Raw genomic sequence first — 15,491 nt, 5'->3', positions numbered from 1 at the left:
TTGCTCTAGTTTCCACCACTGCTGTAATCATGACAGTCCATGCCTGTGATCGTGGCTTTCTTTGACTATGCCGGCATTTTTCTCTACGTCAAGTTGGCCACTGTTGCAAATGGGGCAAATAGAGTGTGAGCAGCATTAGCTGATGCTGTACTGGTTGTAGAGGCGATGGAGGCGGGTGGCTGTTTGCTCTGAGCACTTCGCTGTCACCCGTTAGCGAGGGGCTTTGAGGCAGTATGAGCCGCCTTCTCCTTTCTCTCGGTCTCCAAAGGACCGTCCACCAGGGAAGCTGCCCGCGGACACCCGACGTTCCAGCATTTGCAGTTACCTTGCTGCTGCCGGGGAGCTTTCTGGCTAATGCCGGTTTCCCAGCGGCATTTTCCCCAGGCACCGCCCGTGCTGTCAGCTCCGGCCAGCCGGTCCGGGCCAGCGGCGTGCCGGGTGTCGTCTCGGAGAGCCGGCACCGCGTGGCCATGGGCTGCCGTGCCCGTGGAAGCGGAATGACTTACTTTAAATCAGCCCTGAGCCCAGGCTGTGTAGTGTAAAAGAAAGCGCAAGTGTTTATCCAGCGGGTTTCCCTAAAGGTCAGATCGCGGCTCCTCGCCATGGCTGGAGCGCAGGCACCCGCCTCAACAGCCCGCGCGGTCAGAAGCGTCGGCCTGGTGCGACCCCGATTCCTTGGGCTGCGTTGGCAGGGAAGAGCTTTGATTTGGGGAAACATGATGTCTTCGTGCCAAGTACTTGTTTGGGCATTGCCTGGAAGGTTATTTAAACTGAGCTCTCCTCCACGCCTCGGCCTCGCAGGCTCGTTCATCCCACAGCTCACGCGCAGGGGCGTTGCACGTCTCTGCTGGATGTTGGATGTGACCCTGAGGAGCTGCTGCTGCGGGTGAGCTGCCTGGTGTCGTCCGGACCCCCATCCCAACGCCCCGAGCCGCGTTCTGGGAAACGGCGTTGGAGGTCTTCCGAGGTTGCTGCCGGCACAGCCAGCCCGCTCTGCCCTCGCCGGGGCCTGGAGGGGCATCGCGTGTGAACCTGCCCAAGCAGCAAGGCGGCGGGGAAAGGCCGTGCTGGGCAGCAGCTCCGGGTGCGCAGGCAGCACCGGCGGGCACGCGGCGCGGGCACAGGCTGCTCGAGCTGAGCCGCACGGGCTGCGGCACTTGCCGTCCTGTCCGGTGCTCAGGGCACCGTTATCGCACTGTTTCTTGCTACGAGGCACTGCTGCTTGGAGACGGAGCCAGCACGGCCCGCTCCCGAGCTGGGACTAGCCGGACTCTGCAGAAAAAGCCCTATTTCTGCATTGGAGCCCTGGGGCGCTGGGCCTGGCTGCTCGGCCCTGCGGAGGGCACAGGCAAGTTTCAGAATGTCTTGGGATGCCTGCGTGGAAGTAACCCATGCGTTGCTGATTTAGACAAAGGAAGAAGCAGTTATTCAAAAATATATCTTTATTTTTCAGTTTATCATCTATTTAAATAATCCATTTAAAATATATTTTATTGCACATAAAGAACCTTTCTTGATTCTCACTGTTCTATGTAAAATAAGTTTATAGAGAGAAAGCAAGAGACTGTTACACATGCTCATGCACACACACAAACATCCACACACGTTCCACGAAAGCCCTAAGCAGCTAACCCGGAGTGGGCTGCCGTCCTCAGCAGCTGTACGGTGCGCTCTCGTCAGCTAGGAACAGGCTGTGGCGGGGAAGAGCTGCGAGGAGGATTTGGCGTTCGGGAGGGATTCTGCCGCTGAGGCTGTGGGTGCCTGAGCGAGGCGGCTGGCGTGACACAAGCGCGTCTGCAGCCGTGCACTGCAGGCGATCCCCGCTGTGTGCCGCGGCGCTGGACACGTACGCCCTTTGCCACGCGAGCTGTGGTACTGCACAACTGCTGGGCAGCAGCGCAGCAAACTTGAGCAGGGACACGAGCCTGGTGGAAGGTAAACTACAGTTTTAGGAAGATAAACTACAGCTTTGCTTTGCCTTCAGACCTGCTGCCCTTGCACCCAGCTGGCACTTCTGCTGCTTGGCTGGGAGGTTGCAGAACTGGACCCTGAGTGCTCTTGTTCATGGATGCAAGGCAGGAAATTCCAGTGACAAGGGCTCGCCTCCATGCTAAGGATGGGCAAAAGCAGCCACCTTTAATGACAGGCACGCAAACCCAATGACTGGCTTTTGTCTGTGGTTGCAGCGCAGGGAGGGTCCGGCTTGGTGGAATTAGCACAGCTCTGTGCACGGGCGGCAGGATACGGGTGTCGACACCGGTGCGGACCAGGGCAGCGTCACCAAGCTTAACAACACACAGGTGGAGCAGATACATCCTCCTTCCTTCAGGGGCTGTGCGAGGAGCCCAGCGCGGCTCCAGTGACTGCGGTGGCCCTGGCGTGGATGTGGCTCTGCCTCCTCCGCGGGCCCCGCGGTGCTGCCGGTGCGCAGCCAGGGGCTGCTGCCGGAACAGGAACAAGCGTGAGGGCTGATGAACCGGGAGGCTGCGGGAAGAAAGTCCTCGCCTGGGGATTGAGTGGGAAGATGAGAATTCATCTCTGTTTGAGGCTTCTGGGAAGTCAAGTGTCCAAGGCCACGTGCTGCTTAATGAGCTACTCTGAGGATATATTTAGTGGCTGGCTTGAGCAATGTTAAATGAAACAAGCTTGCAGAGGATGCAGTTCATTATTGTGCTCCAAATTAGATTTTGTGCACTTTCAAATTACCATTTTGGGATGACTTAGGTTCTTTTACTCAAGCTGTGTAATAACTTACTCTACACGCAAATCTATTACCATCCTAACTTTTCATCACAGACTAAAGAGCTCCTCACACCACTCTGGAATCAGATCACTAATCTAAATTCAAACCGAGAGCTTCTCTTTCATCCATTTCACGCTCTTCCCAAAGCTCTGTCTTTCCCCTTCCTACAAATGTCATGCTGCATTCCTGAAAGCCCTGGGTTTTTCCCACAAGTCAAGCCACACAGCAGAGAGCAATTAGCATTAATAGTCAATGTGGCATCAATCTTCTGCTGTGGAGTAATTCCTGCCCACATACAATGGGGTGTGTGCAGTCTGTTGCTAATGTATGCCTCTGCCTGGCAAGACAGCCCAGCTCAGTGCCACATCCTGCTCCAGCCATCTCCTGCAATAATTAACTTGAGAATTGATGTTGTTTGAAGTTCCTAATGTCTCTGAGCCTTCGGCTTTTGTGTCTGAGCTTTGCTTAGAGAAGTTTTGACCGCAAGTTCAATCCCTGAATAAGGGTCTGACCCAACAACCCTTCAGTGCTTGCTTCGGTGCGTGCCCTTCACCCCTGGACACGCGGGTCCAGCATCTACTTCTTATTTTGGCATCTGAATGAGTGGATAAACAATGCATCAGTGTTGCGTAACATCTAGTGTGTCAGGTAGCTGTTCCGTGAACGCAGTCTCTAGCCGCAAAGTGCTGTAATTGGGTGGGGGAGTCCTGGGCAGGTGGTTCTCCCGGGGCAGCGGTAAGCGAAGGGCAGTGTTGAAGGTGGGCAGGTCCTCGTCGATGCACACAGGGTTATCATGGCCTTGTCTCTCCAGATCGCTGGCCTGAGATGGCTTCCCCACCTGTTCTCTTTTTCTGTCGTTCCACCATTTCTTTGTCTTTTGCCATCGCCGCCGCATTACGATGGAAAACGAATCAATGAAGAAAACTTCCACGATCTCAATGACACAAACAACTGAGCAGCTCATCCAAAGGCCCAGCTGGCCTCCAAAGTTGGAAAGAAGAGTGACAATCTGGAAGAGAAGGGAGCACAAGGTTATCGGCTCCTTTGGGAGCCCAGCACGTATCCGCGTATTGCTGTTACTGTGGGCTGGCTGGCTTCACTAAGCCGGGGCTGCGAGGGAAGCGCTGCAGAATACCGCGGGCCCTTCCTCTGCTGTTTCCATCGTCCTCTCGTGCTCTGCTCTGCTTCAGCAGGGAGCTAATTCTATGTTTATTCCAGGCAGCCTGCAGGCTACCCACATGACTTGGGACTAAATAGTTGGAAAAGCTGCTCTGGATAAAAGACTGCAAAGGGCAGGACTGGAAGCCCCAGGGTGCATCATCTGTGGATGGTTTCTTGCCTCTGCCTGGATGGGACCACTTCTGTGGCCACACGAAAATTTCCAGCCTGTCAAAGAGGAAGAGGCACATTTTCCTGGTCCTGAGCACATAAGAATCGCTGCATTTACTTACTGTGTTGGTAGGATTCTCTGAAATGAATCTCTCATTCAGGTCTTCATAAAACACCATGAGATTTACTAGGTCCGTTCTGAGAAGGGAAGCAGAAGGCAGTTTGAAGGTTTAGTAAAACAATAACATGAAACATACTGAAAAACTATGCAAATAACCAGTTGGACCAGTAGGGCTGGGCCGCTCTAAGGGAGCTTTTCCCCCAATTGCCATCATTAGGGCTGCTGAGATTATATCTGAGCTTGAGGTGCAGGCTAGAAATACAGAAATGGAAACTTACTTGTTTAACTTCTTGTTGATTTTCTGCCCTTTGTCCCAAGAGAGAACTCGAAGCATCCAGTCCTGGAAAAGTTAAAGAAAATAATATTATACCTGTGAGCGCTTGTGTAGAAATTCCCTGGAAATGGAGGTCACACTTGATACCTATTTAGACCAGGTTTGGCTCCAGAATGAAATGCATGTGACGGGCAGCTGTCCCCGAGAGGATCTCCCAGCCCACGAGCCAAATTTTAGTTTAGATGATGAACTCATTTGGGGGAACCCCGGAGCTGGAGGCTTCTCACACGACAGACTGACTCTCTGAGAGGAGCATCAGAGAGGTGCTAACAAGCACAGCAGGGACCCCCTGCTTCTGCACTGAATCTCTGGACTTAGCCAGCGCCTCCGTAGTGCCTTGCTGCTCTGGCTCAGCAGCCTGCACCTCACCAGCGAGAGCTGCTTCCGCCAGGCCGCTGAGGGTCCCCGCGAGGAGAAAGCAGCAGGGCGGCAGCACCTCCAGCAAAGGCAGAACGGGTCTGACAGTCTCCCGGGCTGAGGGCCACGAGGGGAGGCAGGCGGGAATACTCCCCGCACCCAGCCTGGGCGATGTCAGCCTGAGCAAAACCGGGAACTGACCTCCGACGCCGTAGACGGCCACTGGGCGATGCTGGTGGTGAGGGCCCATTCCTTGAAGCTGGAGAGAAAGGCAGGTTGTTAGCTGTGAGCATGAACTCCTGCACGCGCAGCATTTTCTTTCCAGTGTTGGGCAGGACTTACCTGCAGGCATCTTTGCAAATTTGCTGACAGCCCAACTGCTCCTTCACGAATTTCTCGTGCAGTCTGTAGTAGCAGTACACTGCAACGAGAGAACAAGGCGTGTGTTTGAGAAGCCAGAAGGAGAAGCAATGATCTGCTGCTGCCTGTGCTGGAGTGGGGCTGCTGGGATGCAGGCGGCCTGTGTGCCCCAGGCCTTAGCTTTCACCCATGCGATGGGAATAACAACATTTCCCCTATGAATATTGCAAAATCCTCTGGGTAGTGGTTGTCACTCGCTGTACGCACGCAGGATTGCCTCACACAGCCAAGTCCTCAACTCAGCGCTTCTGTGATGTGCACACGTAACAAGCGCACAGAAAAGCTACCCGGGACAAGCTGATTTAAAGGGGAAAGGCAGTTTCCAGGCTCCGTGATGTGAGGCATCGGGTGAGCTAAGGCAGATCCCCCTCTCCTTCTGGTCAGTAGTGCACCTGAGGTGACAACGTGACGACAGCCCGGTTCGTGCCGCCTGGGGACGGTGCTGCGAGGGGACGCGGCTGGCAGCAGGGCGTTTGCTGACTGAAGGAAGCGCGATGTGGGAGGTGTTTGAATCACTGGGAACTTACTCCAGTTGGGGTTTTTCTTGTAGTTGCAGTACTCTGCCCCAGCAGGTAAGGGCTGCGCATACTGGGCACAGCCGCAGGAGTCTACCATGGCCTTCTGGAAACAGGAGTGCAGGCAAATCTGGAGGGAGATAAACCAAGAGCTGGGCATCCCAGAAACACATATGGCTGCATTCTGCCTCCCCAGTCGTTTCTGGAGCTCCAAGCTCCAGACTCCCATTCACCTAAAAACATTCTCTTTACTACTAGGAGCAAGGAGATGAAAAACTCTTTCCCCCAGGACTTCAGGCTCCGTTGCCTGAAATGTAAACAAATACAGGCAGAAAGTGCCATGGAAGGCAAAGACTGTAATGTGAGAAATAAAAATGCAACCCCTTCTGAGTGGGGGCTTCTGTGAGTGCTCCCCATTTCCTCCAATCCTCAAAAGCTTCAATGCTGCAGTCGTTCTTCCTATGGCCAAGGAAAAGGTACTCCTAATCCTCGAATCAACAGCTAGGTGCGGGGAAGTGACTCACCAGTGAAAATGCTCACAGGTTCAACTAATTTTGGTGGTGCATGTTTGGAGACTGGGAATTGTTAGGATTAACAGGGCAGTGGACTTGATGTTTTGTGCTAAAATGATTAATCAATCAGTTGGAACAAACAGGAACTAAACTTTTATTCTGGAATTTTCCAGTAGCCAAGTCTTTTGTTCTCAGTCCCAGCCCTCCTGAACCCTGAGCTTCAGTGAAATAGTTTTATTAAAAACCTGGGATAATGTCCGTGTGATCTTACCTGGCACTACATCACAGCAGATTTCATTCATAATACCCCATAAAATAAAAATCCACCTAGGTACAGGATTTAGAGAAGGCAGCAGCTAGTATAACCACGGTTCTTCAAACGGAGGGTGCCAGAACAACTGACACTCTCCAAGAGGACCCAATTACAGAAACCATGCAAAATTAGTGGAAACTTACTCTGTAAACATCCTGCTATCTGGATACTGATTAGATGGTATCTGTTATTCTTGGAGTCCTAAAGGTCACAATTTCTGGCTTCAAGGGTTACTACGCTGCAACATTTACTTGGCCAATATTTTCCAGTCTCACATTGCTTGAAAATTGCCTAATGAGCTCATGTTCTCTCTTTATCTACCAAAGTGCCTAAGGGAACTTCAAACATCAACCACTTAAGAACAAAACTTGGATTTTAAAAAGTGCTGTGGTATTTTGCATCAGTGATTAAAAACAGTGTCCCTATGCCTGGCCTGTTGACAGTCTCAGATCTTGAACTACAGACTATTGTAAAGTTTTTCAGGAAGGTAGTTTTCAAGTGACTGAAAAAAAACAAATGCAACAGAGATTTACCTGGAGTGAGTAGCTCTTGTTATAGAGATTTTCCACTGGTATGTCAGCACCCGTCTCTGTGCAGTCACTGTAGGGTTTGCTGAGCTTGCGAGACTGAGTCTGAGAATCAGAAAAGAACAAATCTTGGTTTGGGATATCACAGAGGAACCAAAGGATTTAACAGTATGGCAGTTCATTACAATTCCAAAACTGTAAGTGATGGAGCAGGTTTGAACTGTATCTTTACCTTTTGCCATCTCAAATGATTTGTCAATCACTTGTCAAAACAAGAGGTCTTTTTTGGTTTAGTGTCCATTTCCCCAAACACTGCTGTAGCTGGATTATCTGCTGTCTTTGCTGAAAACCTCTGCAGGGGTGTTGAGACTGTATAATCGTAATAGTGAGGATTTTTTTTAAAGCAGGGTAATTCATATGTATGCTTTCTCTCATTGCAAAGTCCTAGTGACCATGCATCATTCACCCTGTGGGAAACAATCTGGTGGTTTTTTTGCTGTGAAGACCTGCACTGTTCTGAGCTGTTGTACTGGCTGCTCCTGTTCTGTGGATAAAACAGCACTTCAGGCTTCACTAGTGCTCAACAGCACCTCTCTAAAATCACTCTAAATAAAATGTTTGTATCTCCTCCAGGACTTTTTCCATGAACTGCTTTGACCCTTCCTCTCCTTTGAATACTAACAGCTTTTCCGGTTCTGCAATCTCCGCTCGGAGAAAAGAGTTCTGAAATGCCGAGAGCTGTGCACGTAAGGTCTGCGGAGGCCGGCGCTGGGAGCTCCCCGACACACAAGGCCTGATTCGGTTTGCGCTGCCTGCTTCCTACGAGTTGCCTTGCCCCATTCAGCCCAAACTCTTATTATCTTTCTGCAGAATTTGCCCCCTTTAAAACAAAAAGAGTGGCCTGAAACTATACTTTCTTTCTACACAGAGTTTAAATTAGTGGCTGATCCTGCAAAGGATATATTTAGCAGGAACCTGATAAATGCTTGCATACGTTTAGGATGGTAACTACAGACCTACAGGCTACAGGGGTCAAACCTGATAGCAAGCATTACCATTTTTATCTGCAAAGCACTAAACATCTACGGCACTGTAGAAATGCTAAGGCTTTATAATCATGGCTTCTGCGATAGAAGGCTATTGCATGTATGGTGCAAGTCAGTTCTTTTAGAAAGATGCTCAAATCGCTCTTTGGAGGAAACACAGAAATACATGATATTAACATTAGAGATGGAGGAACTTCTGAAAACTGAATGAAACCAGTTTTTGTTATTCTTTTAACTTCTGTGGACAATCTAATGCTGGGATACCTGCCTCAGAGAGCCTACTGCTATATCTTCTGGCAGAAAACAGATCCTTTGTATAGAATTTTTTGCCATGGCATATGCTCCTGCAAAAGCATACTTGTTCATTCAGGTACTGAAATAATTTCCAAACTAAATATTTAACTAAAGCACTGAAACTCCTACCAAGTAATGCCTTGTTTGCATTCCAGACATCTCGGAATATTTTTGGAGTGGGGAGGGAGTCCTAGTACACAGCAGAAATACAGGAGCAATAACCTAAACACTGATGCTTGCATTTGAAAAACAGGAATTGCTGTATTCAGGCCTACTGTGTGCATTGTGTGTGGCACAAGTCCACTGTGCTTCCTTCACGTATTTGGATGCAGGTACAGGGACCGACCGAGACTCTTGGTTGTGTAGCCCTGTCCTGACAAGCACCACTCTCCCTGCTAAGTCCTCTAAGAGTCTTCCTTTAGTGGCAATGCAGTGATCACCAACATGCAGGTTTTTGCTTTGGGTCCAGAAATTGAGTCCAGCTTCTATTTCAGTTGATATGTTAAGATGCAGTCATGCCAAATCTCTTAAACATAGCTACCAAGATATATTCAGTCTTGGTTTTTTGTATTGTATGCAATGGTTCAAATCTACCCTGCCAAGAAAATATTAAATATTGAGACTCTATCTGCAGTGACTTTCTGCTGTATGGTATAATAGCTATAAAAGAAATACACTTCTGTGAGACTTTGTCTCCTCTCTGCCTTTTTTGTTCTGATATCTTTTATTCACTTTTTGTTTGTCAGGTAGCATTTATCCCTGCTGTTAGACCCAGCAGTTGGTGCTACAGTTTTTCAGACAGATGGAAGATATTTAGCTGTTTGCACATTTAAAGCTGTCAGCCCTGCTTCTAATGCCTTTTCTAATGCATGGACTATCTAGACCTGGCACACCCAGCCAGGAGAGATAAGCAAGTTAGCTGATGCATCTGATCCAACCATCAGTAAAGAAATGGCAAAACTGAATTGCTCACTTAACAGCCCATCCAGATGAAAGGGGAAAGTCTGCCTTGCCTGATGGCACTGCTTTCACTTCTCCACAAGAAAAGAGGCCCCTTGGGTCAAATGCCTTGTCTGCGCTACACTAATTGGGGATATTTGGAGCACCACACTGCAGCCCTTCCCACCCTTGCTGACAGCAGTGGCAGGTCACTTCGCTGAGCTGGCGAGGGCAGAGAGCTCCTGCCCACACGGTTTTCCTTACAGCCAGGACAGTGAGAAAGCAAACAGAATGAGACCTACAGAAGAGTTAGGCGGGTTGTGCTTTAGTCGTCCCTACAGATCTGACTCTAATATGAGTTACCGACAGTCTGATCTCTTCTCTTCTGATCTGAGAATGTGTGGGGGATGCAAACACATCCGCACACTGCAAAAGCGAAACAGGGCATTTCACAGCACCTCCGCGGTTGCAGATTTTGCTGTGAAAAACAAAAACCCCCTCAGGAAAGCCAAGGGGTAGGAGAAAAGGGAGAAGAAACAAAATCCTCAGTAGCTCTTTGGTTTTTAAAGACCTGGTTTTCCAACAGCCCCACGGCAAGGGAAAACAGTCCAGAAAGGGCTACCACAGGATTTTCCTCGAGGTACTTCAGATGTACAAGTGTGAGGTATTAGATGCTTTTCCAAGTCCTGGCTAATGTTCATACACCATACAGACCATATTTACATCTGTTTCATGCAAATGGTGCTGTGCACCTTGAAACAAGATTGCTGTCACTCACAAAGTGCATCCCTATGGAGGTTGCTGCTGCTGGCTCGATTTCTGTGCCGATGTCTTCGATGAAGGGATATTCATTTTGGTCATGGACCATGATTTTGGCCCCTGAGGACGTCACCAGGAAAGGGTTGTAGTCTGCTTCATCTATATACAGGACAACCTGCAGTCCTGAAGAACAGAGACATGGCAGGAGCAGAGTTATACCAGAGCCATTTTTTCTAGTGTGTGTGGGGGGGCAGCACAGTTTACTTAATACTATCTAGCCTTAAGAAGAACTGTAACAACCAAGTGATGTCTTTGCAATGCTAAACTGAGACAGCTGCAGCAGGTAAAGTCCCTCTGCAGACCCTAGTACAACAAATAATAAACATAGCTGAATGTAGCTGAAACTTATTTTTAAGTGTTATATAACTGGGAAGCAGTGATTTCAGAGGGAAAACATTAGTGATGCAATGATATTATCTTTGTATTCTCTGGCAATAATTTGCACTAGTTCAAACAAGCATTTCCCCAATCAGATCATACATCTAGAGCCAACACATCAATCACTCTCCAGCAGGATCCAGTTCGCTGAACCGCTTGTTATCTAATAGTTCCTCTACAAACCGAGCTTCCTTACCGTACTCGCTGCCTCCCGTGGAGGTGCTCAGGACTGTCCCATTTTCTCCACTGTTGAAGGTATAGCAATTACCATACAGCGGATGATGGAAACGAGTGAAGTGCCTAAAAGAAATCAAATATTGTTACATTGCCCTCTGCAGTTTTAACTGTCTGCGGCAGAGACTTAGTGGAATTGGATAATTTTTGTTGGCAGAGACTTAGCAGGATTGGATTTTTTTTCTTTTTGGCAGGCGCTTTATTTGCTGAAAAGTGTGGGTTTTTTTCTTAATATCTTAAAACTAGGTGGAAATATGACCTGTTTTAATAGCATCAGGAAATGAAAAGTTTAGAAGTATTTCATGTGGGAATGGGGACGCAGAGGGTGGGGGAAGCAGACTTACAAAACTAACAGAGAAGTCGTGGTGGTGGGGACAGAGTCCTCTTTTATTCAACTCCCAAGTGTCTAAAGGAAAATGAATCCTAATTTTTTCAGAAGAACTGTCTTAGCCACTGTCATTTAGGGGAGGTTGAGGAAACACCCTGATGATTTAAGCCCATTTATGTCTTACCTGTGAACCACCCCTCCCATCCAAGCAAAAGTCTTTATCCCAAGAAAATTTGTGATGCATTTGCCGTATTACAGACACAAGCAAAATGCTTTCAGTAAAGATTCAGCTATACCTGCTAAGCTGTGAGTTACAGTGCAGTTTGCTTTGCACACGACAGTTGGGAAGTTGCTAAACCAATGTAAAAGTGCAATTTTATGCCCACAACTGCACGGAGGAACTCTGCTGTCAACCCCAGTATTATGGAATGATTCTCCTGCTACCAGGACACGTGGAATTGCACTGCCAAAATCACAAGCAGGTAGATCTCACTCTGTCAAGAAAATGGGGATTTCTCTGAAATGTGGACAGTGCAACACTAAGACAAATGAGATTAAAGAACATAATTAAACGGCATGAAGCTTTGAATGTTTATTTTCATTTAAAAATGGAAGCGGTCCTTGCTGGAATTCAGCAAATAGCAAATGCTCAGTTCCTACATACTGTATATCTAGAAACAAGCTGTTAAACTAGCAGGTATTTTCTGTGCACTGACCTTTTGTCACAAGATAGGCCGTCAAAGAAACATGTCAGCAGAAGGTCGTCAGCAGAATAACTCAATTTTTCTTTAGTCTCCAAGGGAATTTGTGCCATGATGTTCATGTAATGCAGCTTGTACCATTCTTGGATAGCATTAACACCAGAACTGAATGTATAAAGGGCACACTCGCTGCTGTTGTTTGCATCGCACTAGTAACGACGAAAAGGAAAAAGCATTCTTTTCAGATGAAAAGAAATGATGTGTTCTGTAGAGTATGTGTGATATAGTTTCTTTTCCCCAGTAATAATCAAGCATGAAGTTACTGTGGCGGCACGGGGACAAAGGGGTACCAAGGACCCTTCATTCAGGGCTAAATGTCAGGGTCAAATGGTTGAGGCTCAAAGGAAGGGTCACGGGTGGCACTAAGTCTATTCTGGCTAGACTTCAGGAAGGCATTTCTCTTCTGGAGAGCTGCAGATGAATCCGCAGGCAGCCACGGACGCACGGCAGAATGGACAGAAGAGCAGATGGAGTTTTATTCACTCTAATGCCACCTACGCAAGCAAGAAAGCCGGTGTGTGTGACACCACCCCAAAGCACCCATCCCGTGCCCCGGTGTGTGTGACACCACCCCAAAGCACCCATCCCGTGCCCCCACGAGGAACTTGCTGGCCAAGGAAGAGTGACACTTACCAGCTGAAAGCCGATGATATCATTTGAATCCCCGGAGTTTACTATGGATGAATCTTTGTGAAAGACGCTGCCCTCAGTTTTCCTCTTCTGGCCACTGCGAAGGTCAGTAACTGTCTTAGAGAAGTCTTCAAATTTCAGCAGTGCGATCTGCTCGAAGAATTCGCTCCCTGTGGTGTTCTCGTCACCAACTGAACGACGCACCTTGGATTTGCCCTCTGAAAACCCATAGAAAGTCTCCAAAGCATTTTTTGTCTCTTTGTCCAATTCAGATAAATAGTCTTTCATTGCACTGTACCTGCATGAGAGAAAATGTGATAAAAAACTGTGTGCCATTCATTTCATCTAACCACTTAATCGCAGTATTTTGTCCAATGCACTGTAAAACTAATCACCCAGGACAGATTTTTTTTTGTCACAGACTGACCGTCAAATGCTTTCTTTCTTAGTATTATAGGAATGTAAATCAGTGTGGGCAGGCATGTTATGTCCACTGAGAGAGCTCAGAGAAAGGACCATCATAAGCAAAATAGACTGAGCTACAGAGAAAGTGCTCAGACTCCCAAACTCCTTGAAGGTTTTGTTAGTGAGCTCAAGGATGCAGTGCATATTCCAAAGTATTACCGCAAGGAGAAGAATTGTAAAACACAAGAGAGATCAAAGAGATGGACAGGAAATGTAAAAGAACTCAAGTGGGAAAATATGACTGCTACATCTGTGGCAATACAATCTCAGATGCAGATTCCTAGAGACAAGAGGGACCCAGAGAGCTGAAATGCCTGGAGGGACTGAGATGGACAGCTGACAGCAGAATAGACATCAATGTAAAGTGTAATTAGGCAGGAAAAAACAGCTTAATTGTTGAAGGTTAATGTCAAAGCACCCTATAAGAAAAGAAAAAAAGAGGTGACAGGTGTCCCCTTTGCATTCTTCAGGAGACGGGCATTGTTTATAATCCTTGAAACTCTAGTCCTGGGAAAAAAAGGAGAAATTAAAGAGAACCACAGAAATGATCAGGGTCTACCTTGGGCTGAAAGCTAAATAGACCTAGCAGGCAGTAAGCGAAGGATGTGATTATAATCCACAAGTGCCTGAAGAGCATTAGCGCAGAGGTAGGTACATTATTCAAAGTGCTGTAGAGGGAAAACTAACAGTAAGGAAAGACTGCTAACGAGCAGCACTGCAGAGCAGCAACAAAAGCCCGCTGAAGAGGTCTGGTGCTAGGACAATTAAGAGAAGATGAATTTAGATGAGAACTGCCGGCATGGGCTCCTGAAAGCGTGCCCATTTCTGGCGCTCTCCCCTCTGCACGAAGCAGGCTTGCCGGAACGGGCAAACCTCCCGGGATCCACGTCTTACTTGTAGGGGTTGATGTTGCAAATCGTGACGGCAGGGAAGGGCAGCTTCTGGAACTGGACCGTGACGGACACCGAAGCGCTGTAATAGTTCATGAGGAGCTCAGCACACTGCCACAGGATCAGTCCAACAGCGCTCAGAGTTAGCAGAATCCAGATGAGCCTGCGCAAGCGTCCCCTGGACACCACGATGCGCCGACAGCCGTGCGTGTTGGTATTCAGGCAGTACCAGTTCATCAGCTCACTGAGCGTTGGAGCTTGGGGGCCTGTCACTGGCAAAGTCTTCTTAATCTTGGCTGTGATCTTCTTCCCAGGAGCCATGGCGCAGGCTGCAGCTGGGGAGAGACAAGGCGCCTGAGAGCCGCTGGCAACCGCTGGCCACGTCGCTGGAGGAGGCAGAGCGGAGACAGGCCCACGCGGAGCAGGCAACTGCCGCGTGCCGATCTCCCCAGTGCCTGTGTTGGCACAGCGGCGGGCGGCCTGGTCAGGCCAACACCCGTGGGGACAACCCTGCAAGCAGGAGCTCGGCGTGGCCAAACGAGTCTGTGATGAATGTGAGGGATATTAAGTGGGACTTCCACGCTCGCGATCACTCCTCTAGTGACACACAGCGCGATGTCCAGCCCAGCACCTCCCAGATGACGTTTCTGGGCTGGGGCTGGGGGTGCGGGGCTGCAGGTGCGAGACCTGGGTGATGGGCAGCCTGCAGCCGGGAAACGTGGGGGACCGAGCCGCCCGGGCACCGCAGGGCAGCGTCGCCTCCGCTCCCGCCGTCAGCTCCCTGAGACTGCTCTGCCGTGTTTCTGAGCACTTTACAGCCAGACGCTGTCACTGCGCCGTGCCTGTGACAGGCTGCACGGCTCCCGCACCGACGGGACGGGCTCGGCGCTAAGTCGCTTTCCCTCGCGCCGCAGCCCCGGGCAGCCGCAGAGCAGCCCAATCCCGCGAGCCCAGCAAGATGCGCCCGTTCCCAGCGATTTTAAAAGCCGGGAAACGGCATTTTCCAGGTGGAACCGCATCTTCCAGGTGAGCCCGCGGCTGCGGCGGACCCAGCTCCGCAGGAGCCGACGGGCCGGGGCCCCCCGAGCCGTGCGCCGCCCCGGCCCCCGCGCCGCGCCGCGCCGCTCCCCCCGCCCGCCTCACCTCGGCCGCCCGCCGCGCCCGACGGCGCCATGCTGCGCTCCCGGCCCCCGCGCTGCCGCCGATGGCGCGGCCGGCGGCCGCCCCGGCGCCTACCCCGCCGCCCGCCTCCCCCCGGCCCGGCCTGGCCCGCCCCGGCCCGGCCCGGCCCGGCCAGGCCCCGCCGCCGCTCCGCTCCGCGGGGGCGCAGCGCCGCCAGCCGGCCGGCCCCGGCCCCGGCCCCGGCGGCGTCGGAGGGGGCTCTGGGCGTCTGTCCGGGGGTCCCCGGGCGGTGTTGGGGGGCTCCTTGAGGCTGGCGGGGGGCTCCGGGCGGCTGTCCGGGGGGCTCCGTGTGGTGCTGGGAGTCTCCGTGTGGCTGTTGGAGGTCTCCGTGCGGCTGTCGGGGGCTCCGGGCAG

The 15,491-nt window shown here is 50.3% G+C and overlaps 1 protein-coding gene across 1 annotated transcript; it reads right to left on the bottom strand.

Annotated features, from left to right (window-relative positions):
* Positions 1-1,424: 1,424 nt before the first annotated feature.
* On the bottom strand, positions 1,425-15,203 carry SCNN1G (sodium channel epithelial 1 subunit gamma). The gene is made up of 13 exons (XM_064519983.1): positions 15,099-15,203; positions 13,960-14,290; positions 12,604-12,898; positions 11,926-12,119; positions 10,844-10,947; positions 10,229-10,392; positions 7,178-7,276; positions 5,832-5,949; positions 5,227-5,305; positions 5,086-5,143; positions 4,472-4,533; positions 4,195-4,270; positions 1,425-3,752 (listed from the first exon to the last, which is right to left on the bottom strand). Exons 1-13 carry the CDS (start codon positions 15,127-15,129, stop codon positions 3,363-3,365), a joined length of 2,001 nt encoding a protein of 666 aa, XP_064376053.1. The 5' UTR covers positions 15,130-15,203; the 3' UTR covers positions 1,425-3,362.
* Positions 15,204-15,491: the final 288 nt, after the last annotated feature.

Source organism: Dromaius novaehollandiae, chromosome 14, assembly GCF_036370855.1.
Source record: "Dromaius novaehollandiae isolate bDroNov1 chromosome 14, bDroNov1.hap1, whole genome shotgun sequence".
Taxonomy (NCBI): Eukaryota; Metazoa; Chordata; class Aves; order Casuariiformes; family Dromaiidae; genus Dromaius; species Dromaius novaehollandiae.
The sequence above is the reverse complement of the archived record's forward strand: the minus strand, read 5'-3'. Positions and strand labels throughout refer to the sequence as shown.